This window comes from Lathamus discolor, chromosome 9 (assembly GCF_037157495.1).
Source record: "Lathamus discolor isolate bLatDis1 chromosome 9, bLatDis1.hap1, whole genome shotgun sequence".
Taxonomy (NCBI): Eukaryota; Metazoa; Chordata; class Aves; order Psittaciformes; family Psittacidae; genus Lathamus; species Lathamus discolor.
In genome coordinates, this window is record NC_088892.1 from 11,566,269 (window position 1) to 11,585,839 (window position 19,571).

The following is a 19,571-nucleotide window of genomic DNA, read 5'->3' on the forward strand; positions in this document are numbered from 1 at the left end:
TTCACTGTTCCCCAGTCAGTTGGTTGAGATGTTCTATGTACAATCTCTTAACATCACTTAAGAAAATTGTGCTTTAGCTCAAAATGATAATGGCCTGTAGGGTAGATTAGGAAGCTTATTTGGTATCTCATTTAATTTTGGGGTTGGTGTTGTTTTTGTTTTTGTTTTTTTTTTTTTTTTTTTTTTTTTTATGAAGACAATCCTAAATTTAATTTTATTTGCATCTGTCAACCCAGGACGTCAATGCAGTCAGTATCTGCTTGTATCAATTGTAAATAATGACCATAGAAGCTATGTGTCTCTGACATGCTGGTTTGTACTTAAGACTTTTTAAACACTTGGCAGTGGATACAAAATTGCTGTTGGTGGAAGGAATATGACGGAAAAGCTAGTTTCTGCCAACAAGTTGCTGCTGCTTAGAGCTGGCTGTGTTACGAGACCTGGCTTTTTTGTCATTATTAAATGACTAGGTCCCATCCAACCCTCATTGAATTCACTGGGAAAATTGCCAATAGCATCAGCTGAAGATGAACTGTGCCCTTAGAGAGGATGTAAACCTCAGCAATGCTGATGAACTTTTTTGCTGCTTTGGTTAAATAATTTTGTCACACTTTACACTCTTGTTTATAAATGAGGAATAAATATTATATGTTTGCTGGAGACATGAGCAGTATTTGTTATAGATTATCTTCCTCACTTAGAAGCCAATGATTATGATAATCCATTGACCTGCTGACTCCGAATCTAGCTAGAAAAAATAAGTGTGAAATATTATTTTTCTTTCCTGAAGCTGTGTAACAAACACCTTGTTGCTGTGAGGCTTTTTACAGGCTAGTGGAAGAAAGCTTAAAATCTGGAGTTTGAAACGTTCTAGGTTCTTTCCAAGCTGATGACCATAAACCCTCATGAACTTCACAAACTCTTTGCATTGCCTGCAATTTGGTAGTGCCCAAGATGGGTAATATATGTCACAACAGCACAGAAAAGAGGATGTGTGTTTACTTGAATCTGAAATGAGAGTACCTTGCATTTATTTGATTATCTCTCTCCTTTCTAGTAGATATTACTACAACAAATGGAAGCAATTATATAGTGTTTCAACTGAGAGAAGAGTAATTTATTTAGAAGATAATTTCTCTAGTCAAACAGTGTCCTAAATAACAATCAGTTAAATTATATTAGGCTTATGGTACTACTTTTCTGTGCATTTGGATCTTTGGATCAGTCTGTATGTGTGCCCTGGACTCAGAGACCTGTGTGCACTTCTCCTTCAGTCTAAAACTGATGAATGAAATAGTCATCCTGCTGAACTCCTAATTTTCCTGTTGGTGGTATTCTTCAGCACATGTTAAGTTTAAGAACATGTGGTTAAGAGCTGTGCAGCATGTGAAAATGCTCCAGGGAGTAGAGGTGCCTGTTAGTAAATAAATGCATTTATTAGAGCTGTACGCATAACATGGAAGCACTTCTGTGATAAAATACTCAAGTAGTTGAGACTGCTGATTCATCTGTTTCCAGAAGGTTGTGCTAATCGATGATTGTTTTGTAATGGTTTTTAAAAAGGCTAGATTTATTTCTCTTAGCTATGTTGCATATCATTGCCAGTATTTCAAGAAAATACAAATACGTGAACTCCATTTTTAAGGGAGCATCCTACAGGTGCCCAAGAAAGTTTTGAGTAGCAATAGTAAAGAAATGTTTAGATTATAAATATGAAAAAGGTAAAAATAAAAGCAGAGTTCCAAAAAGCTGAAAACTGAAATGGTTTTCAGCTCAGATTTAAGAATTCAATCTGTACACATTGAGTGAGAATTATTTTGTGTTTGCATACATTAAAATATATTTTCATCTTTGAAAATGATGCGTTTATAAAAAGAACCTTGGACATTTTCAAGAGTTTTTTCGTAATTTGAGGTATCCAGGTAAAGGAACTGTGACAAGCATTGTCAGATCTTTAACTGCGTCGCTTAGTATTATGCCTTAGAAGTGATATATGTACAAATGCACACTTTGTAGCAGTACTATGCTATGTTTGCTGTTGGTGTGTATAAAGAATAATGCACAACATGCAAGTAAACAAAACTGTGTCATCTGTAACACTAACATAGAATGCTGGTGCTGATGGGCAGGTGGAGTATGATGACAACTATAGGAGCCGATAGGAAGCAATGCAGTGAAGTACATTTGAATTATAGTATCAGTGAATTTTGAAGAAACTTCAAGTTCCAGGAGATCAACAAAGTTGTAAAACAAACAAAAAAAGTTAAACAGAAGGAACTGTCATATCCTGTTAAACTCATAAGGGCAATGAAATTTGGAGTTCAGATTGAACCTCATTCCCTGTTCAACCCACTTGTAGTAATCAGCTTCCCTTCACAGTCACAGCACATTACCCATCTAATAAAGCTTCCTAATCCAGCTCCTGTATCCTAAATGTAGTTCATTAGATGCCAAAAATGCTCATAAATTTCGCATTCATCGAAGTTTGTTCCAGTTTTTCAGTAGTTTAGTGTAAGTTATAACTAGATTCCAGGTGTCTGGGAAGTTGATATCAATGCCATAATGTGTATTCATTTATTAAAAGAAAAAGAAAAAACAACAACCCAAAACCAACAGAAATAACCTCTGAAGTTATCTTAACTGGTTCTTTTATTTATGCATCATATGTTTACTCTTAGAAATGCTGCATTTTGGAAAGCTAATTTATGTGACTGATGTTCTAATGGCTGTGTGTCTTTTAATGTCCTTTTGAAGGTGTGGTTATAACCACTTTTCTCTTAGTTTTCTTCCTTCCCTCCCTCCCTCCTTCCTCCGCTTTTACTTTGGTTTTGCTTTTGTTTTTGATACTGCAAATCTGAACTGACAAGAAGACTGTAATAGGACTCTAAAACATACCTTGAACACACATTATTAACCAAATTACAATTGCTGATGTCATTTACACATGTTGCCTTTCAAAGGATGAACATGTTCATTTAATTTGCTTTTTAAATATCCATAGCAGTGTCCCCAAGCATTTTAATAAAGCAGAAACAGTTAATTATTGCCAAATAACGATATCCAAATATAGTGGTCTGCAGCTTGCATTTAAATATATCTGACAGCACTTCTCTCTTGAAAAGAAAATTGTATAAATTGCCAGTTATTATAATTTTGAATAAGTCTTATCTAGCCTCTGTTTCTCTCTTTCCTTCGCACCCTTCTGCAATACTGTTCAACAGCCATATTTGCAGTGGGACCATTTCTATTACAGAGTGATTGAGCTCTGATTTACACATCAATTACCCAACTTCATGGATATTTTCATGCTCCCCTAGCTGACATCAATGAAGCATAACTGCGTAAGCGCTTTATTTCATCCCAGTTTTTGATAACTCAGACTGATAACTAATCATATTGAAAGACAATGTGCTATGATACAGGAAACAATAAATGCTCCCCTTTGAAACCGCATCTATTCTTTATATCCTTACTATTCAGGAGCTTATCTCTGTCATCCATTCCTTCAGAATCACTCCTCCCAAATTCACATTTAAGGAAAGGTTTGGGGTTGCATAATACCAAAAAGAGGAGAAAATTGAGTGAAAATAACATTTTCTAGGTACTTGGTGGGGGGGTGGGGTGGTGAATAAAAAGAATGAAGAATATGACAAATATGAGCCAAACCCTTAGCCTTCTAGCTTAAATTTCCATAAATTGCCCAGGGGTCTCTTGGGTGTTATTTTGTTCGGAGGCTTTAATCTTCTGTATTCTCTATCAAATATGCTACAGGAATGGCATTGTTTTTAATGCAAATTGTTAAGAGATTTAGCTCATGTGGATAGATAACCAGTGACCATTTCAAGTGCTTCTCTACAGAACTGTTGAACATCAAAGACAGAATATTCTATATTTTAAAATAAATCATTTAAGTGTGGTGATGGATATGTTCTGTGCTAGATGCTTCCAGTAACGTTCATGCTATGAAGAAGAACACAACATTAAAGTAAATGTTAAATAGGAAAGAGAGTGAGGAGCTGTAAAGCTGTTCTATTATGGCTTTATTGGTCTCTGTCAGATACTAAAATTACCAGGACAAAGATGTAGGTTCAGTGCTGATAAACAGAGAAAGAGGAGTTTTGCTATTTTAAGTGCCCAACACCCTGCTTAGAGTGTTAAGTGAAACAGACTTCAGATGAGCAGGGAACATTAACAACCTTAAGTTGGTCATATTTATGCTTATAGGTCAGGTTTTGAAATTCTCCTCGTTTACTGAATACATTTTAAGAACCGCAATGAAATTTAAGACCTAAGGCTTTTTTTTTCTTTTCTTTTTTTTTTTTTGTTATAATTTGCAATAAATGTATTGAAACACCATAGTGCATAGTGGGAGAATCTGAATGTACCAAGGAAGCCTGTTCTCCTTCCCTTATGCAGTATTGTGATACTTTGCTTTTACATGAAATCAGTGGAGGCATCATGAGATAAACCTGGAGTTATATAGAGGTGAATTCCTGATGTAATGTATTTGCTAGAGGGAGACTTTTACCTCGTTTGATTATGAGGTGAACTGCCTTTTGCCTTACAGTTTTACTGACATTGAAAAAGAATTGCCCTAATGTGGAAAAGCAAGCGAATTTTAATGTGTATTTTAAGCATGGGAATATTCTCATGGAGCTGAGTTGGATTTCTCATGCAAGTAAAAAATGTTCATGAGTAGTTTTTGATTTGGGATGTTTAATGCCTTGTGCAGGCACATGAGTGAGTTCTCGAGGAGCCCTGTTTCCGAGTTAACTTCTCCAACTTCCTGAGTGGTTGTGGCAGAGCAATGATTCCATCCCAAAGTCAGAGCTAGGAAGAAATAACCTTGGGAGAGACTTATTTTATATCCACAGTGTCTTAGTTTAGAAGCTTGTGTTTATTTCTTGTTTCCACAAATTGCAAACATTTCAGTTTGAGAACTTCTTTCATCTTCTAGGCATATCCCATATTTTAAGGGGGGCAGAACTAGTACAGGAAGATCTTTGATTTGATCATAGTGTGCATTTTAATGAATTCAGACAAGTTACTGAGAACAGTGACTACTTCTTCCCTAACTTGTGGATAAATGCTGTTTTCCTTGAATGTTGTTCATTTGTCCCCATGGGTGTATTCTGTCACTACTATAAAGCCTCTCTGCTCCATCTTTTTTATTGATTCTTTTCCTATTGGGCTTTCATTGTTTTGACTGAATCAACAGACTGATATTCTGTTCTCATTCATGTTTTTTCTGCAACATTATGTGTTTGATAATTTCTTTTTTGTTTCCTACTTTTTCTTCATATCACAGTGACTAGCCCATCACATTTGGTCTGATTTCTTTCTTCTACTCTTTCTCTTGTCTTTCAGGCTCTTGTCTTCCTTGTCTAGCCTTCTGTGCTTTGGGAGACTACTTCTGTGGCTTAGTTAGCACATCCTTGAAGACAAACCCCAAATGCTAGGTTTCAGCCTTTGGCTGTTGTCTTATTTTGTCAGCATTCCTTTAACTCTTCCTTCTAACCTCCTGCTCTGTTGTAGTCTGTCCTAAAAGGCTTTTTCTTTTACCTCCAGATCTTTTGCACCAAGTCCTCTCACTTTCACCACTGACACTAACACTGTCTTTTCCAGTGCTGTGAATTTTATTGTTCTAGTTCTTCTTGTAGACAGCGTGTGTCTGACTTCCTCTCTTGCTGCCAGATCCACATTTTTAACTTCCAGTCCAAAACCTATGTACGTGCCTGATATCTTTTGCCTTGATAACTGCCTTCTGCTGCCTTAGCCCCCTTCTCCCCTCTCAGCTCCATTCTCTGAATTCAGTCTAATCCAGATTGTCCCTGCAGCCATTGTGGCCCATGGTGAGGGTGGAAAGGTGAAGCTCTGTGGATCTCACTGATGATTTGCAGATTCATACAGGCTGAGCACCTGGCCTGTCGCAGCACATCAGCTCACCCCTGTCGCTTAGGGTGTCCGTAGCTGAGAATGATGGCAAATGGATGTCTGCTGGTCTGATCAGGGGGCTGGAACTAGATGATCTTAAAGTCCTTTCCAACCCTAACTATTCTACGATTCTATGATAAAGTATCAAATGCCATTATCCAAAATGCACTAGCAGCCTGCCCAATGTTAAACATCCCAAACCTATAATACAGTTATGGTTACTATTCTTTCTGCCAAATCCAGAATACTGGTAATTTGTAGATCAGTGGTCTCACCTGCTTCTTAAACATTCTTACTGCTCACCATTCCTGATCTTCTCATATTTTATACAGACTTCCCCATTCAAATTCAATTATTGATGTCATAAATGGTAACAAACCAATAAAGCTCATGTATTTAAACGACATTGTCACATAATAGCTGCCTTCTCTGGTACTGTATCATGGCCTGCAGCTGTTTACTTCTCAATCTCTTTAAGAAATATTTGCGAAAGTCTGTATTTGTGATTTCCTGCTCTCCTGGCTTTAGAACAGTCGTGAAGTATTTCTTATACTAATGAGACAGACTGAACTCTGGTGTTCCTCCTGGTATCTGACTGTAGTTTTCACTGACACCATCACCACTAATCACATATATGTATTTCACAGAACATTAGTTAACCTAAATATTAAACATAAGTCCCAGAGATTGCATTGTGGCCACATTAAGAGTTTCTGAAGAGCATCCCATTACGTTCTCAGTGCACTGCAGTCTTAAGATGTAATCAGCATCCCTCTTTGGATTACAAGGAATCCAAAGAAATTGTTATCCTAATCTGTGTATGATCTTATAATATTTGACTTTCCAAAGCCACAATCAGCTCCCTGTCAAGCATTCCTATAGCAAAAGTACATGTGCAGAGAAATAAGCCAAGTAATTGACCTGACAGGATGAGCAAAGCACTTCCTTTTGAACTGATACTTTGGACATTTAAGGCTGCCATGTGACTGCATGAGTGGAAAGTTCAGACTGAACCTTAATTTTTTGTTTGTTCTCACAAAGAGAACAAGAGAGAGGTTTGAATTGATGCAGAGGTAGCAATTCAGTTAGGGCTTTGCTTGTGCTGTAAAATGGATGCTCACAGTTTGGTGGTAGGTAAACAGCATTGGGGTCCATTGTGCTCACTTCTTGGGTGTGTGGAGTAGATTCATAAACACATGCACTAATAGAGAAATACTTCACTTTGTGTTGGAAAATGCTGTTTTTTCAACCTTTTGCTGTTAACTTTGTAAATAATGTCTTAGCTTAACTTAATGTCCTTTAAAGTGGTTATGCCACTTTGAATTACTGCTGTTTTCAACATTTTTTATTTGTGATTTTGTAATGTGGCATAAAACATATCTCAGTAGTCTTAGAGCCTTTGCTGCTTTTTCTCAGATGGGATATGGCAAAATGCCTCACTGGGTTCCCTAAATACTTTGCATGCTTGAGACCAGAGCCAGCTTTTAGATAAGAGTGCTAGAACCTCATGTGAAGGATGAGACCTCTTCTGTGCCTGTAATCTATTATTCTGGGATCAGTATGTTCAGTGGCCTGATCCTGGTTGATTTGAATGGGCCCACTATTTCACCCTGAAGCTCTGGGCCAAGGTTGCCATTTGGGAAGCTGTAAAACACAGTTCTAACTTTCATGAATAATTCTTTCTGAAGTGAATGCTGGCAGTGCCTGGGATAGGACCGCTCCCAGAAGCAAAGATTACTTACGCAGGACATGAAATCCTGCTTACACTAGATCCACTCTGCTGGTGTTGAGACTAAGAGTCATGCAGTCAGTGGAGTCAAACTGCTCAAAGGACTCCCTGGAAAGATCTCCCATGATAGGGGTGAATAGAGAGTGTTCCTGCTGCTCCTGGGCTGGCTTATTCCAGGCCTAAAGCAGCATCCTATGCCAGAAAATTTGCGGAGAGAGTTGGACTGGACTCAACCTTGTCCTCATCTTCGTGTACCAATTTGGGAAACAGTTTATAGTCATTTATTCCCATACCTGTGGATTTAAATCTTGATTTAGGACATGAAAGGGGGGAGGCTTGTGCTGCCCTATACCTTTTAGTGAACAGGTCACTTGTGGTTTGCAATATTGTGTCAGCAGTATGATCACATACAGTATAATGACTGCTGCTTACAGAAGTTTCCCTTCCAAGTTTCTCAGGAAACCAGCAAATAGTACTATAGCTTCTGCAGAAATACTGAGAATGATTGTAACAGTGTTCTGGAACTTGGTGGTGGAGGAGTGATGTCACAAATAAATAAAATAAGTGAACTGTGGCATCTTTTCAGCCTTCTAACTTGTGAAAGGAAAAGGTGAATGGAAATGATTCAGCTCAGCCTGTGTGTAGGTGGCTTTGCATTTGGTGTACAAGCCGTATTTAAGCCTTTTTCAATCCAAACCAAGTGATCTTGAATTGCTTAAAGCAATTATTAATTAATATTTTGTATTTAGGGATCTTATTGTGGCATTAGTGTGTTTTTTCTTTCCTTCACTGTATAAAACCAAGTATATGAGTATAAGGATACGTGGAGTCATCAAGCAACAGACATAATGCTTTTCTGTGCTCTCTGCAGGGCTTGCAGGTTCAAACACAACCTGCCTGAATCATAAGAACTTTAATTGAGTAGATAAAGAGGTCCTCATAATTATAAACTGCAGTAGGTATAACAAGAGGCTAAATACATAGCTGTGGTTTTAATTAGCTAGTGCTTCAAATTAGTAATTGTGGTTTCACTCAGAAATCAGTGACTTTATACACTGTTAAAGCCTCATCACTGTGCAGTTCATTCCTCATTATATCTCTCGGTGTGAAGCTTTCAATACAACATCATGCTGAGCTAAAAAGGCAAAAGTTGTAGATATTTGGTTATCTTCCAAGTGCAGTGGAGCTCTATGGAGATTTAATTCATTCTTGCCAGAGATGGGAGAATTAAGTGTTCTTTGTTACATATGTAATACGTATGTTTGTATGTGTGCATTTGTACATGGAGGGTGCGCATGGATGTGTGCACATATGTCTGGAATCTGCTTATAAGGAATAATGTTAGTGCATATACCGAACCTGCTATTCAGATTGTCTTCTAGAATTTGGTAGCTAATTAGCTGACACAAAGCAGAGCCAAAAGCTTCATAACAAATCAAATCTGGGCTGAAAGCACAGAAGTGTCCCAGTGTCCCTTTATGCTTGTCGCATGAGAGGTTGTCAGTGCAAGTTGAAGCGTGCATCTTTCCCTTTCCTCTTTCCATTTTTCTCCCTCCTTTAGGGTTTTAATTATATCTTTTCTCTCAGAGGAGCAGGAGGTAGTTTGCAAAGACAAGAGACCAAAGTACTTCAGTGCTATTCAGGGGAGAAGTGAATGTGGTCTCTCAGCTTGTCATTTAGGTCTGGCAGCTGCACAAAGTAAGCTGACATACAGATAAGTGCCACTTGCCATTGCTACACTGAGGCGCTATATCCTTTTCTGTTTGTTTGTTTGTAGAACTATCTGATACTGGAATCAACTACCCTGAAGCCTCTTCTGGGAGCCTGCTACAAAAACACATTTTAAAACCCCCTTGACATCCACAACGCAACTGTACATAAATTTTAACAAATGCAGGGGACGGAATTAGGTAGTCTAAATCACGCGAGGCTGAACTGAAGCAGTGGGATGGATAGAGACAAGTGTTACACCATTAAATGGATTTGAAGGTGTTGTGGTGCTTCTCTGACTTTGCATTTGCTATCTCTGCAAAGACATATTCATTGTGGGCACAGGTCTGTGTTTGTGTGCGTGTGGCGCATGTGTTCTACAGACAGTTCATACAAATACATCAAAATGTATTTTACTCTTCTGCATAGTGCTCTCTTAATTTGAAAAGAACATTTTTGTTTTCACTTCAGCAGTGTACTGACTGTCCTGCCCAATTTCACATATTATTATGATTGCAAATTTACATTTGGGTAAATTATTCAGTGGCTGTTTCTTTCTTTCAGAATTGTTCCCAGGAGTTGCATTGTTTCTGATGTTTTGCTGCTCTTATTGATAGTAATGAACATGTAACTAAATAATGGGGAAAATAATGTGTCTTTTTTGTGTCTTTCTCCTCTTCAGTCACTATGAGCAAGACCGGAGTGCACTTAAGCGGAAAGAATGGGAGAGAAGGAACCAGGAGGTCCAACAAGATGAAGATCTCTTTGCTTCAGGTTTTAACCTCTTTGGGGAACCCTACAAGGTAAATTGCATTGTTGTGTTTTACGTTTTCAGAATGCCTTTTACCTGAATGAATTTTACAAATACCAATGAAGCTTCTCTTCACCTGTAAGAAAAGAATGTATCACATCTGCCTTGGTAGTTATACTTTTGAACACACTGTTTATCCAGATCATGCTCTGCCCAGCGTTTCATGCTAGCATTTGCAGGATCAGAGTTTTTGTTAGAGTACAGGTCAAGATTTCTTCCTGTAAACACACAGCCAAGTCCTGTGATAGAAGTGCGTGCAACTGATATGTCTACAATTGAGTTCATACTTACAAAGCTAGCACTTGGTCCTTTTATTTTTAAGAAGAAAATATACCTGAGTTGTTAAAACCAATGTCCTCTTATAGATAACGAGCCTGTAAGCTTTCTTGTGCAATCATAACCATCCAAAGGAGTCTTTTGGGAGACTGTCTGAATCTTTGGGGAGCGTAACAAGGGTATGAAAGGGACTTATGACAAGACTTATTCTCTCGAAGGAGCTTTGCTGCCTGAGATTTTCATCACCAAGGGATGTCCCCCTTTATGATTTCTGCTGCTTTGATTTTCTGTAAGCCATTCCCTGAAGAATTCATCAGAATGTAAATTTCCATATCTCTTTCTCCTCCCAATCAGTGACATCCATTGAAAGGCCACCACTTCATCTTTCCATTTTACATTGTTAGCAGCTGTAGGGAGGATAAGGGCTCTTTGAAAATGGCCCGAAAAGGAGGAGGAAAGACTAGAATTATTATCAGATGGTGCCTAATAATTATAGACTGGGAGAGTGTGATAGATACACTTGACTCCTAGCTGTACTTTGGTTCAGGCTGACTAAGGAGCGACAGGCCTCACGTCCTTGGGGTGAACCTGGAGCTGGAAGGCGCCTGGCTCACATACAAGGGAGCGGAGGTGTCTTGAAAAATATTTCGAAAGGTGGTTTCAAAACTCAGAAATGCAAGATAACTGAAGTACTGAGCAAGATATCAGAGCTAAAGCAAAGCCATCTATCTTGTCTGTGCTGTTGACTAGCAGCCAACTACTTCACCCTATAAAAAACCATCAGCATGGGCCCAGTTTGAACTCTCCCTGAGCTGCAGCTGGACTGCACATCAGGTAACTCTCCCCTTTGAGCAGGGATGTCTCAAGGTTTGAGATCCTATACTTGAGACTAAGAGATCCTTCCTTACCCAAGGCAGAGAGATACCTTACCTGCTAAAGCTCCTTGGTAAGTGATTGATAGCATGCTGAATTAATAATATGAAGCGTTGCTAATCTGTGTAATTAGTGTAAATATTGTATGGATAATTCCATTAGACATGAACTGTTGCCCAAGTTTGGGGCTAAGTTTGGAACCAGCCACCCCTAAGCTCCAAAAGGAGTTTAGAAAGCAAGGGGGTCCACTTTGAACGTCATGTAGGGTCCTCCAGGCTCTTTGCATCTCTAGTCTCTGTGTGAATCATTTTAAGTCATTTTCCTTAGTATGTTTCTTCCGTGTAGTAATCAATATGGTAAACCTTGCTTTCAAACCTTGTTTCAAACTTACTGAACCTTGGCAAACCTCTGTTAAATTGTGTTAAATTCCATCAAACTTACTGAACTCTATCAAATTATTATTCTACCTCAATAAAATGTATTGCTGCTTCTCTCTTTTGAGTGAGGTGCATTTCACTCATCCATGACAGACTTAGCCACATAAGGACACTGCACTAGGACAGTTTGGTTGTGGGTTCTTTTTGGTTTACTTTTATAAAAATCTAATCAATGCATTACTTCTGCACTGGACCACATTTTAGCACCTTTGTGGGAATAATAACTTACTGTGAACTGATTTTGTTGAAACTTCCTGCAGGTCATGCAAACATTGTTGTTCATTTTAAGTGGTCAGTGCAAATCACTGCAAAATTTTGTGTCAGGAACTAAAAACACCACACCGCTGTTCCCACCCCCAATATGAATGGTAATACCTGATTTTGCATCTGTTAGTATGTATGTGTTTGCACCAGGAATACACAGAGCACACATTTTGTCAAAAATGGAACAACTGAAAACAAAACAAAAAAAGATCATCCTGGTGATTTTCCTGAGCAGGTTGGGTTTTTTTAATTGCTTTTCACCTGCTTGGCAGAGAAGTTTGTCAAATCTGTGGGATTCAGCAAAACATAATGTATTACTATCCTAAAAAAGCATTGTAATTAAAAATTGCGAAAGATAAAAATTAGGAGGAAGTTGCATGTAAACCAGTTACATCTGTCTTAAATTTGCAAAACAAAGAGAACCAAAGACTGAATAGGGAAGCTGGGGCTTGCCTACATTTTACACTGGGGGGGTGGGAAGGACCATGTGATAGATTGGTATTTCCTTGGTATCATAAGATGGTTGGGGTTGGAAAATGTCACCCAAGCATCTGTCCAACCTGGCCTTTGAACACTGCCAGGGATGGAGCATTGCTAAGAACAAGCCACAGCGTGGATTCCTAGGAACTATTGAAAACTGAATCTAACTCCCAGTGGATAATGTAGTGATTTGTGTTCTTAGGTGATTGCAAAACTAAATTCTCAGGATTCTGTCCATGTTGATTCTAAAAGAAAATGAAGAGGCCATGAGGTCAGATGTGCTGCACGTTCAGTTTGAATTCCTCTTCCATTTTGAGACAAACAGATGTTTCTTTGTGGATGAGGCTCAAGGCCTGGCACACACAGCAAGCTGACAAGGCATCCCATCTTGTCTCTTCTGGGTGCTCTCAGTGGGAACAGGAGGAGATGAAGCACTGCCTAGCAGTCAACTGTTGTGGCCTGTGGTGAGCACAAGGTTCACTCCTCAGCGGGGCTAGCTCAAGGGGTGGGTGGTATGCTTCTCAAAGATCTGGGGCTGTTAAGTAAGATGGAGACTACAGCAACAAAGGGAAGGTTGGGAATATCAGATGTCAGAAAATATCTCTTTTCCTTTCTTTTATTCCCAGACCTAGTGTCCTTCTGTGTTTATCATTCCTTCCTCAGTGTATTTCCACAGAAACACAGAAAGGACTGTTAGGGTAGGGAATACCACAATTGCTGTTCTGATGTTTTAAAGACTGAACAGCTAGCAGCTGTGTAAGATCGCTCTGAGGTTGGGGGTGTTAAAACCTGTCCATTTTCTCATGGAGTTTACTGCCATTGTGTATCGTGAGATGTGTGGAGTATCTGCCTCCATCTGTCATCTCTTTGCTCTAGCTGTTGCAGCATCTTCCTTTCTATCTCTCTGTCAAATAAAACTTAGGTGATCATTATGGTTTTGGACAAGTGCATGTTCCTGCTTCAATTCTTTGTAGTATATGTATGTGTAGACATGCATGAAAAGAGATATTTATTTCTGTGGATGTATAAAATACATTTGTACATGCTTATTAAAAGATAAAAGTGTTCTTTTCAAGCTCTGCTGTCTCATGTGGGGAAACAATGACAATGTTTTGACAACATGATGGCATCCAGCATTATCTCAGGGAGGTCGGGCAGCGAGGGCTGTGTTGCCCTTTAGTGCAAGTGGGTTGCAGGTCTTGCCCTCGAACTCTGGTGCGACCTGCTAATGCTTGATTTTGCAGAAGTGATCAGGGAAGAGCCTGCAGTGACAACAGACATTTGAAAAAGCAATGTCAAAGTTTTCCTGAGATAAGCTGCAATTTTAGCACTGAGTTGTTGATACTGTTTAATGTTTTGAATTAGTAAAGGCTTTCAGAGATGAGTGTTGTAGAGAAAGCAGTAGGAGTATTTTTTGTTGCCTTTAAAAGGAATCGCCTCAGAAGAGGTCAACTTGAGAAAGAGAACACAATGGGAAGCATTTCCATTGGGGAGCCTTTGATGAATGTGAAATCATTTATCTTTGTCAGGTAAAGCCCCTCAAAAAACCCAAATAAATCTCAAGCTTCTAGCCCGTGGAGGTTAATTTAACTATGAGGTGTGAGAAAGTGAAAGAGTTGTGAAACCTCAAGTTTCATGCAAATTTCCACAAAACCCTCGTAAGTTGGGGCTACAAGTTTGAGTGCCTTAATTCTTTTCTTTGTTAACCTAGAATGCAATAGCTAGCTAGTAAATTGGTCTTCCAATAGGATTCTTCTATTACAGATACTTGTAGAAAGCAATAGAACCAGAGGTGGGAAGGTGTACATTTCCTAAATTAACAAGAGCCTAGAATGACGGGGAAGGCTCCTAGCCATGAGTCACAAACCAGGCACATAATTTATGCCTTGGAATTCTCAGAAAATGCTTCATTTCCTTAATGGTGGCAAAATTGTGATTCAACATGCTGTTCAGAAAACAAGTTGTGCAGAGTTATCCTTTAAGAAATAAGTCAATTATCCAGAATATGAAGATAGAAATTGTCCCAAATCTGGAAGTAAAAAAGAGCAACCACAAATTATGATTGGATGTTGTGTTTATCTTGCTGGTATCCCAGCTTGTCAAGGATACTCTGCTTCTCATGAGAACCCTGAATATGTTGAATAAATTAAATAAAAACTTTAATGTTATGCTTTATAGCTTAAATGCAGGTACTACACTGCACTACACACCCGAGCTCGTTCAGGTGGCGTTACACAGCTCTGGTCTTAGTTGTGCTTGTTCTAGTTTTATTTAAGCGTAAGCCAAATTACTGTTCACATTCACTATGTGTTGTTTTTTGCTTTGCAGTCTAGTCCAAAGGCCATTGAAGAGAGCAATAATCCTTCCATTGACTTCAATAACTATTGGATATGAGCTTTAGTGCACTTAAAGTATGCTAAGGATGTTTAAATTAATTTAATCTCTGTGCTTTTCAGGAAATTTATTTTTTGTTAATGCTCCCAGTAAATGACTACAAATAATAATACTTTATACAGTGGCTTTTATCTGCAGAATGTGAACATTCTGCAGAAAATGGAGTTAGTGTCAGGAAAAATTGTATTTATCATTGTGACATGTAAAAGAAAATAGGTGGAATCAGATACCTCCAACACAGAAATGATTGAAAAGCTCTACGTGCAAATTAAAATATTGATTCTTTCTGTGAGGATCTAGACAAGAGCCATTTCATGTGCTGTGATGTTGAAGTGTTCTAGTGATGATATGTTGTCAGTACTTTTTTCTTTTCCTTTTAATAAAAACCCCCAAACTTTTGCTTTCTGGAAAGTAAGCTAAACGCACACTGGAAGTGTAGCTGAACCAGAGGTGAAGGCTGGTGGTCAGGCTTTTTTCGATACTCATCTGTTTCCCCTGTGCTACCTCATAAGGAGTTAAAGTGTTTGGGGAAGGAGGAACAGAACAAGTATGTAAGTGTTTAGACTTCGCATCATAATTCCTGCTGGGCCCTTAAGCACAATGGAATCTCCTTGTTTTAAATTTGGGGGTTGAACAGAGAGAGCTTGGTTTTGGCTGCTGCCCAAACAGCTCATTGTGCAACTCAGTTGAAGGAGACTGCTCATATACAAAGAGCTTATTCTTAGCTTAGCTAGAATATAATTTTTGCCACTAAAATGACCAACCTAGGGACTTAGTGAATAAAAGTGATCCGTGGTTCTCCACAACTGGTATTATTAACTGTGTCAGTTAGGAGCCCTGGCAAAATGTATACAGATGAGAACAGCACTGAACAGTTACTTTTTAAATCACTGCCTCAGTGCAATGGTAATATATGTTACGATCCTTGAGAATGAGCAAAAGGAAATTTGCATTTATTATCTTCTTTTTAAAATATTTTTTATGGCCTGTGCAGTACTAAGGAAAAAAATCTTTCTGCAGTATTCTTCTCATCTCCTGACTAGTTCAGCAGTGGGTAATATAAGCAGATATTTCATGAGAAATCCATGCATGGATTTTTTTCATCGCTCAAACTTTTGCTTAATACTTGAGGAAAATGGGATCAGTGGCACATAGGATCCCTCATCAGGGAATGAAGTGTGACACTGTAACCAAGCACAAGCTCATTGTGCTGCCTTTCCCCATCTTTATGGCCTGGTGTTAGGGCATCTTTGAACTGCGGCACTGTTTGCTGTATAGAGTAAAAAAAACCCCAAACATAAGTGAAAGCATAGTTGGTTGTATCCTGTGGTATCTTACATACACTACAACTTTGTCTTTTAATTCCAGACTGTAGAAGTTAACCATCTGCTTGAACAGGAACTGTAGTTTTACTTCGGTTTTATCCTTTGAGTCTTATAAAGTAATAACCATGGGGAATAAGTTGTTTTGGTTCTCTCCTGGTCATTTCAGTGGAACATAAAGGTCAGTAAGAAGGTTGGTACTTTGGATCTCTGTGGGGTGAGTTAGAACAGGAAGAGAGAGGAAATTAGCTGCATGTTAATTATAGCTTCAAGCTTATTTGTCCAGCTTTTCACAAGTGAAAGAGAAAAAAAAAAAGAAAACCCACTTGATGCTTCAAAGGTCTAATAGCAGTGAAACACAGATGAGTCAGTGTTTACTTATTACCGGAATTCAGAGAAAAGTGGGACTCACAACTCACAAATACAACCAGCCTGCAGACAACGGCAGAATCCTGATACTTAAGAATGTAGCAATCGTGTCTATTTATGTTCTGTAAGAAAATATTTTTGAATGGTCTTTTACTTGAAGTTACTGTAGCATTTGAGTGGGTAGAAATGTTTTCTTTTCTAGGTTGAGATGCTAGATACTTCAGGTCAACCTGAACACTCTAATGAAAAGTAATTGGAGTTACACTGAAGTGAAGAGATCATGTGTTTATTGCAGACTACCCAGGTTCTATTTCTGGACTGTGGGTCAAGGGGCTGATAGAGCAATAACATACTTAAATAAACTGTGATTGCAATTCAAATGCTCAGTAGCCAGTAATTGCACGTGCATGTTTTGTACAATATGAAATGTACAGGCCCAACATCTCTGACATAAAGCCAGCTTATTTTGCTCCTAACATCCGTAACCGATGCAATTTAAACACTTCTCTGAGAGCATATTTAAGAAAATGGGAAGCAGTATATAAGTGTTACTCATGCAAGCCTGTTTCAAGAGATTCTTTCACCACAGTTATTGATAGGTTTTTCTTACATAACATATGCAAAATGTAATTGAAATTAAATTAAATGTCAGCATGACACCATTAAAGAGCTAACATTTGCTGTCTTCTAAGGCAACTATTCTGAGCAGCAACTTGTAATCAGGAATGTACTCATTCATTTGCTTCATTTATTTTCTTGATATTTTAGACAAATAAAGGTGATGCCCTTGCAAACCGTGTCCAGAACACACTGGGAAATTATGATGAGATGAAGGACCTGTTAACCAACCATTCCAACCAGAGCCACCTTGTAGGAATCCCAAAGAATTCTGTCCCACAGACACCCATTGACAAAAATGAACAGAACTTTTTCCCAGAACCAAGGAACAGGATGATCCCATCTCATCAGATCAGTGGCCACTCATCGACATCAATGCCTCCACCTTCTTCTTTGTCATCTAATTCTACTTTGCTACACGGTCACCAGAGCAGCAGAAAGTCGAGGACAGACTGGTCACGTGGTGGTCACAACTCTAGTGGGGCCCAGCCAAGCCAATCCAGTAGTCAGCAGAGTCGGACAAAGCATAGCTCCTCTCATGACCAGGCACAGGGCAGGTATGAAGACCTCTATAATTGTCAGAGTGAGCAGCATAAAAGTGGAGGAACTGAGGAAGCAAATTCTATGGCAGCATCTTCACATTCGAGGAGGCACACTCATTCCAAATCAGCACCTGGAGAACATACTTACAAAGAAAACAGTCATTCTAAGTCACCTGCAGAGCTTGAATTTGTAGGTCATGGTCCTGGATCTCCACTTCCTTCCACTTCGTTGTTATCTGCAAACAACAGTCTTTCATCTCAGAATTTCCCACCAGGACTTCACTGCAAGAACAGCATGGTCCAGCAAAAGCCTACAGCCTATGTCAGGCCTATGGACGGTCAGGACCAGGTACCCAATGACTCGCCTGAACTGAAACCCCCAATAGAAATTGAGAGTGGATATGGAAATCAGTCCTTTGGAACACTGCTGGAAGGAAAAGTGAATGCATCTAGTTCAAAAAACAAAGTACCAAAGCTCACCATTCCTCCTGCTAATGAAGTAAGTGGTTTAAAATACCTTCTCTCTAGTACTGCTTGAGTATTTCATGCACTGAATATGTTTCACTAGAAATATGCAGGTCCATTTCCTGTAATTACAGTCTAAACCATTCCTTTTTTTCTAGAATGTGCATGACTACTTTTGGCAAAGTTTTTTTGTGATAGTCTGAGTAGCAATATTTAATGAAGTTTTAAAAGCAGTTTGGAATATTAACATTGCTCTTTTCTGATTAATATTAAAAGGCGAGATCTGTTTTGGCATAATATATTTATACCAGCTTGAATTTTGGACAGAGAACTCTAATATCTCAGTTCATCTGCAGTTTTCAATCTTGCATTTTCAGCTAGAAGCTAGGTTGATAGAAAGATTGCTGTGTTGAACTCTAAGGAAAAGTGGCACTGTTCAAATTTAGTGGTACTAAATAGTTCTATCAGCAAGGAATTTATTTACAGAGTTTGCTAAGTTCTCATTGCTTTTAATGGAATTAATGTGGCTCTAGTTCTGAGTAATGCTTATGAAAATGTGTCCCATTAAAGCTTTTATGCATTCTGAAGAGCTCTTAATTTTGGGATTCTGTCCCAGCCTCTGCTACCAACAGTTTAAGCTGTTGAATTTTGTATTGCTGGTCGGTACAGTAGTCCTGTGAGGAACATTTTAGTTGGTTCATGTTCATGTCCATTCCAAGCACAGATGTCTAGTATGGACACCAACTGACCTGTTTACACTCTGTATACTTTTTCTCTTATTCTGAGTTTTTCTAAAGCAGTAACCTTTGCAAGGTAGGTTTATAACATACGTATGAGCAAAACTGCAATATGGGTTTTTCATAGCTTTCTGTTTCCCCCCAGATATTTCCTTCCTTGGTAATATTTTTATACCAGGAATGAGGAGCAATGCATTCTTAAGCCATTTTATTGCAAAAGGTCAGCTTTTTCTATTGGAATAATTGTTTCAAGCCAATAATTTTTGTTTGACTATTTAAAAACTTGATGTTATTTATTAACATTCCAGGCAGCAACAAAGACTGATGTGTTTTGCAGTAGAGCTTGGAATAATTTTCTGGGAACTGCATCTGAAAACAGTAAAAGGCCTATTTATATCAAGTGGAAGCTGAGGGTTGCTTGCAGATGGTGTTTTATTAGAAAATGTATTTGTTAATAAACGTAGCTTTGTACAAGATTACTTTACAGATGTTTCTGTTTATTTTTACCTTAGGTTAAAAATCTGCTGATGTAGATGGCTTCATAGTCTGTTGCGATTTGTTGCTAGCATTGTTTGGCAAGTAAATAATTGCATGCAAAGGAAATAATGAT

At 38.5% G+C, this 19,571-nt stretch overlaps 1 protein-coding gene across 4 annotated transcripts in view; it reads left to right on the forward strand.

The window, feature by feature from the left end:
- The window catches only part of AFF2 (ALF transcription elongation factor 2), a 371,177-nt gene that overhangs the window by 107,102 nt on the left and 244,504 nt on the right, over positions 1 to 19,571 (forward strand). For all 4 annotated transcript variants that reach the window (XM_065689682.1, XM_065689684.1, XM_065689680.1 and 1 more), the window contains exons 2-3: positions 10,056 to 10,176; positions 17,368 to 18,258. In XM_065689682.1, coding sequence (XP_065545754.1) covers positions 17,428 to 18,258 — 831 coding nt within the window. In that variant the 5' untranslated portion in view covers positions 10,056 to 10,176; positions 17,368 to 17,427. The remainder of the gene's footprint in view (positions 1 to 10,055; positions 10,177 to 17,367; positions 18,259 to 19,571) is intronic.